At 55.3% G+C, this 15,745-nt stretch overlaps 1 protein-coding gene across 1 annotated transcript in view; it reads left to right on the forward strand.

Moving 5' to 3' along the window:
- CRISPLD2 (cysteine rich secretory protein LCCL domain containing 2) overlaps positions 1-15,745 on the forward strand; it is a 58,990-nt gene that overhangs the window by 27,303 nt on the left and 15,942 nt on the right. The window contains exons 7-13 of the mRNA XM_049622687.1: positions 1,389-1,532; positions 3,056-3,116; positions 5,743-5,809; positions 6,248-6,378; positions 8,104-8,147; positions 10,558-10,630; positions 12,228-12,303. Coding sequence (XP_049478644.1) covers positions 1,389-1,532; positions 3,056-3,116; positions 5,743-5,809; positions 6,248-6,378; positions 8,104-8,147; positions 10,558-10,630; positions 12,228-12,303 — 596 coding nt within the window. The remainder of the gene's footprint in view (positions 1-1,388; positions 1,533-3,055; positions 3,117-5,742; positions 5,810-6,247; positions 6,379-8,103; positions 8,148-10,557; positions 10,631-12,227; positions 12,304-15,745) is intronic.

Genomic DNA, 15,745 nt, shown 5'->3' on the forward strand with positions numbered 1-15,745 from the left:
CACCCCCCCCCCCCCCCGCCTTTAATCCCACCCGCTCTCCTCGCCTGAGGGACCGGCCAGGGAGACAGGTGCAGAGCACCCCAGCCTTGAAAAGCAGGGGACACTTTGCCCCTCGTTTGCACGCTTGTTTTGCTTAGCTCCGAGACACTTGTTCCCCCTTTGGAGAAGCGAGGTCGCTGTTCCTCAGGAATGAGGCGAGGGGGTTCGTGAGCGCTCGCCAGGACTTGAATTTCAATCCGGTGCCACAGAGAGGCCGGGGAGGCCCCGAATGTCATCGTCACTGGGCGGCGGGGGGTGGGGGGTGGCTCTAAGGCAGCAGTTTCCAGCTCCGGTCCACGGACACCCCTGGGGGACGGGTGTGCACGCTGTGAAGGTGGGAGGGCTTCCCCGGCAAAGGCACGCACGCATCAGTCGGCCCTTGACCAGGCCGCTCGAGGAAATAAAACTGGCAAGACTTTTCCGCGCCTCGGCTGGAGTTCACCGTCTGGGACCGTGGCACCGTGGCGGCCTGAGGGTGGCTCTGAGGAGTGGCTCGCAGTTGTCTTTCAGGATGCAACCTCGGAGGTGCACCTGATACTTTGGAGAAATGGAATTTGTGTGGCCAGTGAGCGTGTTTGAAAACTCGGGGGTCGTGGTCGAGGTTGGAGAAGCGATGGCAGCGGGGTGACGTAGTAACTCTGCGTTTAACCCGGAGTTGGGCTAACTCAACCCAGCTTCGGCTTTGAATGTGAAAAAGCTGGCCGTGAGCGCCGGGCAGGGAAGCTTCGGTGCCCGAAAACCCGAAAGCCCGAAAGCCGCGGTAGAGCAGGGACTCACAGGCGAGCGGAAGGGAGCAGATCCTGCCGGCGGCCGGGCACAGCGCGGTCCGAGGACAGCGACGCGGGGCCCCGTGCGCCACGGTGGGCACACAGACGAGGAAGGCCCCTCCGCCAGGGAGAGCCCCGGGGGCCACAGGGAGCTCAGGGGAGACCGTGCCAGCTTGGGCTCGGACGGGGAGGCGGCCCCCCGAAAGCCGCGCCCTCGGGCAGGTGGTGGCGAGCGGGAGGAGGTAGGACAAGGAGCCAGTGTGACCAACGGGTGCGGGCACTGGGGTTCGCACCTCTGGTCGGGGCTGCCCCCGGGTCCAAAGCAAACACAGCGAGCAGAGCGCCGGCCGCCTCGCCTGGGCGGGTGGGATGCCCTCTGGCCGGCTCGGTGCTGCCGTGGAACGTTCTCTCTGCTGCTGAAGTGAGTCTTTGTGAAAGCGAACCGCAAGCTGGTTCGGTTTCCCGGTTGCCGTTTCCGTGCGCGCGCCCCCCCCCCCCCCCCCCCCGCCCCCGCCACCCCGCAAAGTGCATTTTTGTGGCATACTCCGTGTTGTCTGTCTCGCCCCCGCCCCCGCCGTGAAGAAGAGACTTTCGTCCCCAAACCCGAAACGGACGAGATGAACGAGGTGGAGGTGGCTCCCGTCCCGGAAGAGAAGCACGTCTGGGTCCAGCCGAGGGTGACCAGACCCACGAAGCCCAAGAAAGCGGCCGCGGTGAACTACATGAGTGAGTGGGGGCCGCCTCTGCGGGGGGGGGGGGGGGGCCCGGAGGGGCGCCGCGGGGCGGGGAGGGCTCCGAGCAGGCAGACAGTGGGGACACAGGGCGGGTCTGGGTGCAAACGCGCCGCCCCGAGGCGTTTTCCAAAAAGGATACTTTTAAGTCATTTCCAAAGCAAGCGTTATGGGAGCGGCGCTTGGGGGGCTTTCCCGCCAGGCAGGTATTTCGAGGTCAGGCCTTGCCCTTTCATCGGGGGGCCTGGGCTGAAACTGGGTCCCCCTGGAGGTGCCGGCAGGGCGGGCATCCGGGCCCGGCTCTGGTGGCTCGGACCCTTGCTGGCCCCTCCGAGACTTGGCTTGCTCATCCATAAAAGGGGACAGTAAGGCCCATGTGGGGTTGCTTTGAGCATCCTTTGAAGTAATGGGGGCCACCCAGTGTCAGCTCTGAGGTCATCACCGCAGTGCCACCCGCGCTCCCCCCCCAAGGCTCCTGGAAGTCCCCAAATGCAGGGTATTGTCAGGCTTTCCCCTCTCCTGCCCCTCGATGCACTCACCTCTCAGGTCTGCCCCCTCTCTGCCCTCACCGGCCCTGGCTGGAGCTCAGTGCTCCATTTCCCCAAGGTAGCGCCTTTCCTGAAGGTTCGGGGCTCCGGAGGGGTGTTTTCTCATGAGCACAACACAGGCCTGGGCCGTCCACTCATGGTTCTCTGCTTCCCCCTAAGCCGGTTCCATTAAGAAAATAATTTAACATTACAAAATAAATGTCTTTTTTTCTTTTAAATAAGAGAGACAAATCAACAAACAAGATTTTTTTAAATGTTTATCCACTTTTGAGAGAGAGAGAGAGAGAGAGAGAGAGAGAGAGAGACCAGGAGAGGGGCAGAAAGAAAGGGAGAGACAGAGAATCCCAAGCAGGCTCCACGCTGCCAGCGCAGGGCCTGACGTGGGGCTCGAAACTCACAAACCGTGAGATTGTGACCTGAGCCGAAATCAAGAGTCAGATGGTTAACCGACTGAGCCATTTGGGAGCCAACCGGGCGCCCAAATAATAAGTCTTTTTGACAAACTCTGACCCCACGCCAGGATTCTGACGTGTCCCTGTAAGACAGACAAGAAAGTAATGCTCGACAGAAGTTGTCTTGGCTGGAGAAGGCCTGTAAGTCCCACCCTCCAGAACCTTCTGGGGCTTCAGGGCGCTTGGTGCGTATCAGGCCCCCCCTCCAAAGCCACATGCACGTTCTCAGTTAACGCTGACAGAAACAGCACCCAAGGTCCTATCCCCACTATCCGTATGCGGACACACCCTCACGGAGGGGAAGGAACATATCCAAGGTCACACTGCTTCTCTAAAGGGGCAGGTCGAGGATTCGAACCTCACAGCTGAAGCATTCAGCCAGTGGGCACTGCTCCTGCTCAGGTTGTGGCACGGATTCCAGAATGTTCCAGAAAGTTCTTCGGAGTGGGGGGTGGTGTCTGTTAACTCAGACCCATCCCCCTGCTTCTGTGACGTGTATTTCCGCACTTCTCTCCTAGCCCAAGTTGTCAGCTGTGACACCAAGATGAAGGACAAGTGCAAAGGGTCCACGTGCAACAGGTAAGGCCCCGCTGCACCGCTCTCCGGCCGACGCCTGCACCCCCTTCGAAGCGTGTGCCGCGGTCACGGGCCACGTCGTGATCAGTGCGCTGCCGGCCAGCCGGGCCGAGCTGGGTAGAGACTCGGGGGAAAATGCCCTCCTCTACTCTTAGCACAACGCTTGTGCCGGGTCGAGCGGGATGCTAGGCAGGCTCGTTCCCTGTCATAGGCTAGACCGGCCGTGGCGTCTCAGAGCTCCCTCCGACTGCCACCGTTTAGTGCCTGGACCCGAGCTTCTCGGCCTCGGCACTCCTGACGTTTAGGCCCAGATCATTCTCTGGGGCGGGGCTGTTCTGTGCACTGGAGGGCGTCGAGCAGCATCCTGGCCTCACCCCCCTGGATGCCAGGAGCACCCCCACCCCCAACTGGGATGCCTAAAAATGGCCCCAGAAACTGCCCCACGTTCCCTGAGGGCTAAAATCAGTTGATAGCCTTTGACCAAGGAGCTGGCCCAGGCTCCCACCGGGTGTCCTCCCACCTGGACGAATATTCCAGTGAAGTGTTTCACGTCTCGTGGGGAGGACGGGCCCGAGTGACGGATGCTCTGGGTCCTTGGTCCAAAGCGAATCCCCAGGCTGTAGATGTGCCAGGAGCAGAGCTCGTGCATGGCCGGGGCTCCATTCCACCTGCTGCGCGAAGGGGGTCTGGGGTGGCCCGGGTCCCGTGCAGAGCAGGGGAGGGCGGGGGCCGTGGGAGGACACGCGTGAGCCGGCGCTGTTGGCCGCGGGCAGATCCAGCTGCACGGCTGTGAAACCCGAGTCCGTGGTGGAGCCCCCCCGCCTCGTCCCCCTGTGGCTCCCGGCGACCGTTCCTCTGAACGCGAATCGTGCTGTTTAGTGCACACACCAGAAGGAGAAGGTAGCAGATCCTGCTTCGTACCCTGGCGACTCGGAATTCGGTGTGCCAGGGGGACGCTTTGCTCGGACTTTGGCAGGAGCGTTAGGAAGTGGCCCCGGGGCATCCCAGGGCGAGGTGGCTCGAGGGCCAGCGGGTGCCGAAGACGTCAAAGCAGTCGGGTTGTCGGCAGATGAGCAAATGCGGCAACCGCGGGTGCCGGAATGACCCGGGCACGGCGTGAGGGCATGTTTGCGTGGCCCTGGGGCCCAGCAGTCCCTTCGCGGTGGCGTGCTTTTCTGTACCGCGAGCTCGTGAGGAGAACATCACACCAGAGTCGTCAGTGGGAAAAAAATGACGAGGCTGGAGAACATCCGTCAGATAGCCTCGAGAATGTTCCAGAGTCGGGGGTCGATGGGACCCTCTGCAAGCAGGGAGAAGGCAGGGGTCCGGCCACACGAAGGCCACTAGAGGCCTCTGATCAGGAACTACGACTCCCCCCGCCTGCAAACACAAGAGCCTCCACGGTTCGCCTCCTGGAAGTCAGCCCATCCCCTGGCTCATCAGTTTTCTGTCCACGGTGCTTTTACAATCATAGTATTGACCGGGCCTCCCCCCGCCTCCCCCGACTTTAAAAAGCATTCACGTGTATCGTCAGTAATTCAGGAAAACACCACCAGCACCAGAGTTTAGAGAAAAAACTAAAGATTCCCCGCCTTTCCGCGATATCCGTAGAGATTTGATGTAGCTTCCCTTCCGGTCTTTTTTCTGGGCACCGGGGAGGCTCCCACAGCTAACGCCCCTCATGTGCTACTGTTTTCATTTAAGATTTTCCGAAGTCACATGTTTTCCAAAACCCTCATTTCTCGCGGATGCATCATACCCTAACGTACGACCGCACAAAAATGTGTTAGGCCGTCCCTCCGACGGTGCCGGCTTCTTCCTGGTCTTTCAACGATTCCAGACCTTTGGTGCAGTACGGGGACCTGACTTTCCGACTTCTGGCCTGGGCTACGCGCTTACGAGGAAAACTTAAGAATTGAAGGACAGGCATTTTTAAGGCTTTCTGGAAAGGTGCATTTTCCTGGGCAAGAACACCATCGTTGAATTTTATCCTATCTAAAAATAAAAAACTAAAAAAAAAAAAAACCCTTGGAATCTGACACCTAGAAAGAGGCTTGTCCTTTCCATTTGCACCTTCTGTGATGACTGATGTTTGAGGATTTTGGTTTTGGTGCCTTTGAAACCACTTGGTGGTGAATCGTCTATCGGTTGGTGTCTCTGCCTTTGACATGAATCTTTTTATTATTATTTTTTAATGTTTATTTTTGAGAGAGAGAGAGACAGAGTGTGAGCGGGGCAGGGGCAGAGAGAGAGGGAGACACAGACTCAGAAGCAGGCTCCAGGCTCCGAGCCGTCGGCACAGAGCCCGACGCGGGGCTCGAACCCACGAACTGCGAGATCGTGACCTGAGCTGAAGTCGGACGCCTCATCGACGGAGCCACCCAGGCGCCCCCTCCCTATAGCATGAACGTTAAACACATGAAAACGAGGTCAAATCGAATCCACGATGGTGTTCCCGTGACTATGAACTTCACCTGGGCTGCCGTGACTCCCTTGAAAACATTCGGAGCCTGCTTCTCTCTGGTGTCCGTAATAGAACTTCCGGAGGAGAAGAACCCCGATGAATTCCCGGTGGGATCTCATCCGCACGCGTTCACCTGTGGGAATCATTTGCTTTCTTCTCCATCAGGTACCAGTGCCCAGCGGGCTGCCTGGGCAGCAAGGCGCAGGTGTTTGGAACTCTCTTTTACGAAAGCGTAAGTGGCCCGGGTGGGCTCCCAGCGCGTTTGGAACGGAGGTTGCGGGTTTGGGCCCGAGGAGACTTTTTTCCTTCCACCCCCTCCGTCCCAGAGCTGATGTGCGCCTGTCTCCGGGCTCACAGACTAGTAAAGCCACTTTTGGGACCCGGGGTGGACCCTCGTGAAGGTCGGTCTCCATGTTAGACCGAGCGTTAATATGCCTCACTGCGTGGGGGAGAAAGGGCCGTTTGTCCCCGTTCTCAGTTCGTAAAGCACCTCGGATGGGTTTTCTCAGATAAGCAACCCCAGGAAGCAAAGACGGGTTCTGGAGAAAGGCGGGAGTTAGGCCCGACGTTTTGGCTTTTTGTGGCTTGGGGACAAAACCTTGGGCATCTCTAAAGCAGACTGGACAAAGGTGAATTCAGACGAACTTACCGTCTCCCTCCCCGCCCCCAGTCGTCCAGCATATGCCGGGCCGCCATTCACTACGGGATCCTGGACGCCAAAGGTGGCCTGGTGGACGTCACCAGGAACGGGAAGGTCCCCTTCTTCGTCAGGTCTGAGAGAAACGGCGTGGAGTCTTTGAGGTAACTGTCCCGTGCTCAGGATTCCTTAACGCTTTTTTTCTTTTTCTTTTTTTCCTGGTTATGAAAGTATTGTCGAAATTTTGAAAAGTACCGAACGATCTGAAGACGCAGGGAAACAGACTGTCACGGTGAACTCGAACTTGAACGCCGTAGCTCAGACATCACCCCGTAGGCGGTTCACCACCTCTCACCCGCGTGGGTTTTTCTGGGCGTGTGTTTAAGTGTTTAATTCGGCTGAGTTTCAACTCCTGCTTTTTCTCCCATCCTTGGGTTTAGAGGCTGACTCTTGACAGACCTGGTGCCCCCGCCCCTGCTCTGTGACCTTGGTCGGGTGTCTTCATCCCTTCTGGGTGACAGCGTCTCTCTGGGGAAACAGGGCCAAGGTAGGACCCGGCTGGTCCACACGGGTGCAGGCAGCCAGTTTTTTAAACGATGCAGCTCTCCCACGGTCGCTAGGAAAGATCTGTCGCCCCTGGAAAGGCCCCTCGCGCCCGGGAGTCCCCTCCCCCCATCCAGGACACCTAGAGCCTGGCCCAGCAGGGACACCGGGGCCCCTGCCCCAGCTCCCTGCGTCCCTGGGCCACGGTGCCTCGCATCAAGAGAGCCTCCCTGCGTCAGGGCCCGTCCCGCCTCTGCAGCCAGGGTCACAGCGGCCAAAGCGCCTGTGTGTGTTCCAGGGGGTTCCACGCAGAACATTTCAAAAACCGCATGAGTCATTCCCCTTTGAAAGGTCTGGTTCTTCAAGAGGGCTCGCAAGTTTCCCTCTTCGCCTTAGCTGGGGTCTCAGGGGCCACGTCACCACGAGAGTGAGGGTGTCTAAACAGAAGCAGAGAATGCGTTCGCGGAGGCCCGGTGACCTAACGCCGGCCTCCGCGCCAGGCTCAGCGGGGGCACCGAGGGCGCCGTGGGCCGGCCGGGTCCGGGCCCCGCGTGGCCCGCACAGCTTGTCCCGGAGCCGCGTCGGGGCCCTCCCGGCGGCCAGCTTTGCGTCTGGAGGGCAGTTCTTTGCCAACCTCGACACAAAGCGAATGGAAGCTTTATTTTCTCCAACCTCTAACTGAAATATAGTTATTTCCTGCTGGCGGAGTGTTGGTCCCAAACGGGAGTAGGGGTGAGGCGTCTGCAAACGTCTGCCGTCACGACCCCGAAAAGACAGTGGTTGGAAGACAGTTTCTGCTTCGAGTGCATTCGCAAGGAAGCGCAGTTCTTACCCAAAAGCAGATTCCTTTTTTTCCCCATGTTTATTCATTTTTGAGGGAGAGCGTGAGCAGGGGAGGGGCAGAGAGAGAGAATGGGGGACAGAGGATCCCACGCGGGCTTCCTGCTAACAGCAAGCGGGCCAGATGCAGGGGTTGAACCCACAGACCCCGAGATCATGACCTGAACTGAAGTCGAGGCTCAGCCGACCGAGCCACCCAGGGGCCCCACACATTCCTTTTGATGCTTTGGCAGTGATCCCCCCAGCAACTGATTTCCCGTTAACCTTTTAAGTTTACGGTCTGCATTTTAAAGTCACCATTCTGAGCAGGACACCAGCCTGCCAGAGGGGCTCTTGGCACAAAGTAGGTTGACAAACCCCCCTCGAGAATGTTCTAAGGGCTTTCCAGCTGATGGGAAACGAGTAGGGAAACACAGAGTTGAGTCCAAAATAAGACAAACGTGGGAGCAACGCTGCACGTTTACAAACAATTCTGTTTGCATTGAACCTCCTGTTTTCTTCTCCAGCAAGTACAAGCCTTCCAGCTCGTTCATGGTGTCCAAAGTAAAAGGTAAGCTGGCCGGTCTTTTTTATTTTAGTTTACTTTTAATGTTTATTTTGAGAAAGAGGGAGTGTATGAGTGGGGAAGGGTGGAAAGAGAGAGGGAGACCCGCAATCCGAAGCGGGCTCCAGGCTCCGAGCGGTCAGCGCAGAGCCCGACGCGGGGCTCGAACCCACGAACCGCGAGATCGTGACCTGAACCGAAGTCGAACGCTCAACCGACTGAGCCACCCAGGCGCCCCCCGGCCAGTCGTTTTTTTTTTTTTTTTTATTTTTTATGTGACCGTAATACGCAGGTGATCTTGGGTTTCCCTGGAGATGTCATTCTCCTGAGCTGTTGACTTAATGTGAATTCTGCCTCTGAACGCTGCGGTCCTCAGCATCGTAAAGGGTTTTTAAAGAGGTTCCTGACAATGCTGATTCTTTAACTAGTTTCTAAACGTATCTGCACCTGGCATCGGCCCTAAATCGCTAAACGGGTGACACAGGCCCGGGGGTTCCCAGCTGAATGTCACAGAAGTCCTAATGCCTGGGTCTGGAGCAGCCAATAGGTCGTAGAAGGAGAGTCTGTTTCTGTTGGCTGGTGATGGTGGGTGGAGTATTGAGTAGGATTCTGCAACCTTGTTCTGGGCTCCTCAGAAAACAGGCCTCAATAGATTAGTAATGTCTGCCCTGAACGACAGAGGGGAAACTTGACGAAGCACGCGGCCCGTCCGTGCCCTCCCCGGCCTCGCTGTCTAATCCCGTCTACGGCGCGTTCACTTGGCGGGGGAGGGCGTACCCCTGGGGGGCGTCCTGCGGGCACAAGCGGAGCCGTGGGTTCTGGTTGTGCAGAAAGAGCGCTTGACTGGGACGGTCTCAGGGGAGGCGAGATGTAGGGGCGCCCCGCCCGGCACCTTCCTCGGGAAGCTGGCCCGACAACCCCTTCCTTTGGGAAAGCAGTTCTTGGCTTGTCACGGGCCCTGGATGCAAGAATATCTCATTAGATGTCTTTATAAGAACACATAGCGGCTTTTCTCCTTATTACAAAATAATGCCTATTCATTCCAGATAATTTAAAAATACAAAGGCAATTAAAAAAAAAAAAAGGATTTGACCAGACTCCACCACTTACAGATAATATTGTGAACGTTTTGGTGGATACTTCTGAAGGTGTTTTCCCTCCGATTACGAGTATATGCCCTGGTAATACATTGATACACTTTCAAAAATTGAAACAGAATTACATGTTTGGTAACCTGATTTTTCTCTTCAAATAATACTGTATCAGGAAGATACTTCTGTGCCTTTAAGTGGTGTTCTAACCCCAATTAAAAAAATATTTTAATTATTTTTTTAATGCTTTTGTTTATTTTTGAGACAGAGAGAGACAGAGCATGAGCAGGGGAGGGGCAGAGAGAGAGAGGGACACACAGAATCCAAAGCAGGCTCCAGGCTATGAGTTGTCGGCACAGAGCCCGATGCGGGGCTCGAACTCGCAGACCGCGAGATCATGACCTGAGCCGAAGTTGGACGCTTAACCGACTGAGCCACGCAGGCGCCCCATGAACCCAGTGTTAATGACCTCAACTGCCTGCCATGATACAGCGGCCCCTGGTGTAGTGAACCAGTCCCCTTTGTTGGATTGCTACATCGATCCCCGACCCACCCAAACGATAGGCTGGACCACGGGTTGGCGACCTACCACCCTCAGGGGCGAATCCTGCCTGCCCTCTGTCTTTGTAAATAAAGTTTTATTGGCACACAGCCACGCCCATTCGTTTACACGTCCTCTGTCGCTGGTTTCTGCCATAACAGCAGAGTTGAGTGGTTGCAACGTAGTCCACAGGGCCCCCAAAGCCAGAAATATTTGCCCTCTGGCCCTTTCGGAAGAGTTAGCCGAGCCCCAGACTAGCTGAAGACACGCAGTCAGAGACTACAGGTGGGCCGTATCAGAGCCCCTTTTTGCCTCTGTTGTTTAAACCCACGTGACCTTGAAGATCGCTAGACGGGGAATCAGAAGCCTGGCCTCCCACCGTGTCCCGTGCAGACCCAGGGTTGTCTCTTGGCCTTTGGGCCTCTGTTTCCAACTCTGTATAATTGGAATAATACCTACCGTGAAGAGAAGGGAGGTGAACAGCTTCAGAATAGAAAAGCAAATGAAAGGTATCGTGGGTCCGACGGAGGAACGATCAAGGGTGGTCACACTCTTGTGCTGTAGCCACGCTCAGGCCACGGGGCTTCTCACCCCCTTGAGGGGCCCGAGGTGAGGCGCCAGCATTGCTGGGGCCGGGCACCTGTGGGCTTCCCATCCCACCTCTGTCCGAAGGCCCAGTGGGCCTCTTGGACCCGGTTGTCCAGCAGCCCATTTCATAGGCGGGTAGCCCGAGACCCCGGCTTGCGAGCGACCTGACCGTTTCCCATCGCGTTCCTGTCCCCAGTGCAGGACTTGGACTGTTACACCACCGTTGCTCAGCTCTGCCCGTTCGAGAAGCCGGGGACCCACTGCCCAAGGTGAGACTGTCTAGCGTCTGGTTTTGCCAACACAGGGGCCGAGAGAAGGCGGCGTCATGTTGCGTCGGGGGTCATCGCGTGGGGCTTCTTTCACTCTGCGTGATGCTTTCGAGACTCACCTGCGCTGCTGAGCACGTCGGTGGTTCCTTCTTCACGGTGGTTTCCACTCTTAGGACCTAGAGGTCCTAATAGGTCCTAATAGGACCACTATTCTTAGGACCACACTTAGGTTTTACGTGCACTGCCTAAACCTTCTCCGGCTGATTTTTGGAGGGTGATGCTTCGTGGCAAAACGTTGGGTTCCTTCTGAAGCACCTGTTAGGTCCTCTCGGGAGCTGTGAACACTTCTCCCTCCGTGAGACGGACCTTAAAACTAACATGTGGAGACCCCCAAGGTGTGAGCAGGGAAGAGCCCCAGGAGGCTGCTGGTGAGGGGCACACCCTGGACGGGGACCCCCCCACCACTCCTCCCCTCTGCTGTTCACGCTCCCCTCGGGGCCCTCTCGCTGGCCCCCACTGGCCCTCCGCCGCGAAGCTGATCCCCTTTGAATGTTCCAAGGATCACGACCTTTTATTAACTATTAAATAGTAAACCCAAATATTAAAGAGAAGCACAAGGAAGTTATTTCGGAAAGAACAAATGAACAAAAAGAAAAGCTTGACACAGTACAAGTATAGAAAACAGAGGTTTCTGGCCTGCCGTTCTAGAGAAAGTCAGAAAGAATTTTCGTTCCCACATTCTGTTTTCTTTTTTTTAAATCTCACACGTATATGCTCTCGGTCCACTCCTGTCCCCTCCCTCCCACAGGACTGTTTTAACTTCCCAGTCCCTTTGTCTGCCTTTCTTGCCTCCCGGGATCCTGCCTGCGTTGGGGCCAGATGGCTTCCGGACGCCATCTTGGTTTCCTGGTCCCTGGGTTCCAGCAACACGGCATATACTGTTGTAGATAAAGGCAAAAAAAAAAAAACAAACCTTTTCTTAGGTGGGGCTCATGCTTTTCCCTGGTCTGAATCTCTCACACCAGCTGGGGCCCACCCATTTCCAGTTTGAGGTGCTCTCCTAATCCTCTAGGCCCACAGCAGGGATGTGGTTGACTGACACAGTGGTGATCTAACCTCTTCCGCCTCGGGTTATCAGCGCCCCCTCTCTGTAATAGTCTGACTCATTGAGGTGAGGGCCCTCCACCCTTTCCGCCCTCGAGCAGGGAAATGGCCTTTAAAAAAGTCTATTGAGTATAATCTCCGTGATGTACTCCCGGTATGAGTTGGCCAACCCCCGAGAATGGGAGGTACGACCTCCGACAAGCCCATATTCCCATCTCTCACATATTTACTTTCTTTCACCTTGTTTCTGCGGGCCTCTTTTGGTACGGACTTTTAAAATTCCCTGTGCACGATTTAAGAAGAGGGAAGATATCTTTACCACCGCTAGGGTGCGAGAGGTGTATCTTTTTTTTCTCAAAGAGTGTACACTAGGGTAGTTTCCTTTCCCATCCAAGTAGTTAACCCTTGACGCTCCAAGAGGGAAGGCCAGCCGCTTCTCGGGAACTGTTTTCTGCTGGCCGTGACCATCGCACAAACGTGTCTTGTTTTCCAGAGTTCATTGTCCGGCACACTGCAAAGACGAGCCGTCCTACTGGGCTCCCGTGTTTGGAACTAACATCTACGCAGACGTGAGTATGCTGCTGTTTTCAGGGACCACCTCTCGAAGCACGCTAAGCCCTCGGAAATCACGTTCCAAAGTCTGGATGCCAGAAACCCGAGATCTCATTCCTGTGTCTCTAGCTGACTTCAGACCACAGCACTTCTTTCTGCAACCGTTGCCCTCGTTTCCCGGTTCATAGCGACTACTTCCGCTCGTGTATGTTCACGAATACAGATGCAGGCGTACCTCGTCTTACGCACATGTTTTCATAGTTCAGTCGATTGACTCCCGCTTCCCCGTTGATGTGCATTTGTAATGCGCCGGCTTTCCTGTATCACGTACTTCATTTCCGGATATTTAACACCTTTCCGGCTCTCCTGACGCATTAATAGAACTGGTCCACTCTCCTCACGGTATTTCTTTTTGGCTACGTACCCGCCTAGCTAAAAACACCGGAGGAAATACAAATGACACTAATTTACTACTTGCTGATGACCACTCTTATTACACCGGAGTCTGTTCTTCTGTATTTTCCTTACTGACTTTAACAAGGAAGCTTCAGCCTGAGTTTTCTTAGCGAATCCTCCAGAACGTGGTCTGTTCCCTCCAGTTGCCCGGGGTTCAGGGACATGGCGTCCCGAGAGATGGGAATGTGGTCACAGCCTTGCCCAATAGGCTGTGTGATCTTCTTGCCAAGTTGCTTACCTCTCTGTAGAAGGAGCCAGCTGGGATTTTTCTAGTCCAAGGAATCTTCGAGATCTAAAAATCTCATGATTAGATCAGCGTTGCTTATCCCCGGCTAACATTTTTACTCAACTTTTGTCCATTTTCATTTTAATTGTTCTCTCCCGCCCACCACCATCGTCTTTGCCTCCACCTGCTGATTTGTTCCAGATTCCTGTAAGTGTGAGGTCACGAAGTCCTGTAAAGTCAAACCAACCTTCATGGCTCACCCTTTTTTTTTTCCTATCTTTTTGTCCTTTCCTCTTCAAATGAGTTTTTTTTTTTTCTTCTCAGAAGCCATTAAGCCAAAACTGAGTTTTGAAAGTTTAATGAAGGAGTAAAATAATGTGTATCAATTGTTACAGTGAATGTTTGAGCCACAGTCTGCTATTAAAAGACAGAGACTTTGGTTTTAAAATGATTGAAAAGTAAAGGGATAGGGCCAAGTGATTCCAGCCAAATGCAGAGAAACAATGAAGCAGGAGTGACAATATTGCTGTCTGATACAGTGGAATTTAAGGTTAAACGTTCTGAGTGGGACACCACAATTCATTGCACGGTGGCACAAAAGGTATAATTTATGAAGATCGGATTTATGAGATCAAATCTGTATGCGCCAAACAACATAGCAGCTAAACATATAAAGTTGTTTTCTGAAGGTTAGAACTGCAAGGAGAACTTGATGGAAATTAACACTATAAAGCTATCTTTTGTTGTTTTAGGTTCTTTAAAAACACCGTTTCTAAGTATTGGTGTCCCCATCTTACAGGACAGCTTTAGGCTGTCCCAAAATCACACAGCTGACACAGGCCAAGGTGAGGTGCCAGGAAGGTCTTGCTTCAGGCTCTGTCCTTTCCCCACTCTCTTGTGCCTTGCTTGAATGCACCTGCACTCATAATTACACTGATGTGAACAGGCACGTGGGTGAAGAGCCCTATGGAGCGTTTACCTTGTTCACTAGGTTTTTGAGCTTTTGGAACAACCACAGTGCTCCAAACGGAGCTCGGCACATAAATGATTGTTCAGTGAATGTTTGTTGAAGGAATAAATAAGTGATGGTGTGGGATTAGTCGATGTTTAGATGTTAAGCTGTTCAGAAACTAAAAGAAGGAAAGAAAAAAGGGGAAAAGAGAGGAACAGGGTGGGGAGACGGGGAGAGGAGATTGGCCGAGTAAGGAGAGAAGAAAGAAAGCTCCATCCATTTTAGAGGTTCTTTGTTGGCCTCGGTTTCTAGGTCACTCTGTATTCTGGGAAATGATGATGCCTTTTTGGAACATGTCTGTTTAGCTAAGAGATTTATTTTGGGAGAGTTGTCTCCAGATCTTCGAAGGGCCTAATAGTGCCGCCGTTTCCGCCTGCTCGCCTCGCTTTGCGGTGAGCTGCAGGCAGGAGAGACATCGGGGTGTAGCCCAAAGAGCACAGTCCGGGTCAAGGTGCGAGTTTACGACTCGGTTGTGAGATGGCGGGCAAGCCTTTCCCCCACCCTGGACCTCAGTTTCTTATCTCTTCTCCCCGTCTCCCTCGGTGGCTGGATATGTCCTCACACTTGGGCACGAACGCATCAGAATTCCCCGGAGGGCTTGTGCAAACAGACTTCCGGGCCCTACCCCAGCGTTTCTGACTCCGAATCTGGCGGAGAGCCAGAGAATCTGCATTTTGAGTAAGTTCCCAGATGATGCCGATGCTTCTGGCCGATAGCCCTTGCAGGCTCTTATTGTCCCGTGAAAAATAGCGTCCCGCTTGCCGGCTCCGAGGGGGTCCCCCGCTCTGCTGTTGGCCAGCTGCGGGCTGCTGGGCAAATCGTTTAACCTCCCGGGGCCTCTCTCTGTGAAGAGAGAGTCACACCTCCCACGGAGGATAATTGAGAGACGTCTCCATTTCCGCGTGTGAAACACAACGGGGCCTGTGTGGTGGACGCTCCAAACTGTTACCCACGATGACCCCCACTTGGCTGTCGAGAAGGATCGGGCTGTCGGTGTGAGGCTCTCACATTCCCGGCCGAGGGCTCGGTGTTGTCACGACTGGCGTCCAGAAATCAGGGCCCGGGAGGCAAAGGGCCATCACGGAGGGCACAAAAGCAACGTGCAGGGCCTCTTGGGAGCGTTGAGCCTGGAGGACGCGCCTCCGCGGGCTGGGACTGCGGGAGGCGGGATCGGGGCCCCACATCTGGCAACTCGGGCAGCGTAGCGAGCGGCGGGCCCGCTCTGCCCGGCGGTCAGAACAGTAAGCGTGTTGGTACTCACTCGCCGAGCTCGCCTCCACTGACCGTGCGTTTAGGGGGGCTCTAAACTGATCGTTGCGTTTTGGAAGTCCCCCCGTCTCTCTCGGAGACAGAGGCAGGCGCACTGGTTCAGAATCCTGGCGGGGCACAAACCCTTCCTGGGAACCGGAGGCTGACGGATCCTTTCCCCAGGAGGGGGATTAAGAAGGCTTCCTTGTGCAGACGGGGCGACCAGCTGTCCTGGCCTCCCTGAGCCCGAGGGGTCTCCCCGCATGGGGCGCTAGAATCAGGGAAGTTCTTGCTGACCCCAGAGGCCCCCAGAGTTCTGCCTGACACTCTGGGGCCTCACAGGTCCCCTGGAGCCCACCTCACCCAGCTTGCCTCTTGACGGAGGAAAGATGGGGCCGCACAGGACTGCAACTGCCTTTCAGTAACTCAAGCGACTGAGTCACAGCCCGCACGGGGTCCTGACCTCCGGGCCTTAGTGCGGGTGTTCGCTCTGGCTCTGGGACCCTCCCCCTTTCGG

This window comes from Panthera uncia, assembly GCF_023721935.1.
Source record: "Panthera uncia isolate 11264 chromosome E2 unlocalized genomic scaffold, Puncia_PCG_1.0 HiC_scaffold_20, whole genome shotgun sequence".
Lineage (NCBI taxonomy): Eukaryota > Metazoa > Chordata > Mammalia > Carnivora > Felidae > Panthera > Panthera uncia.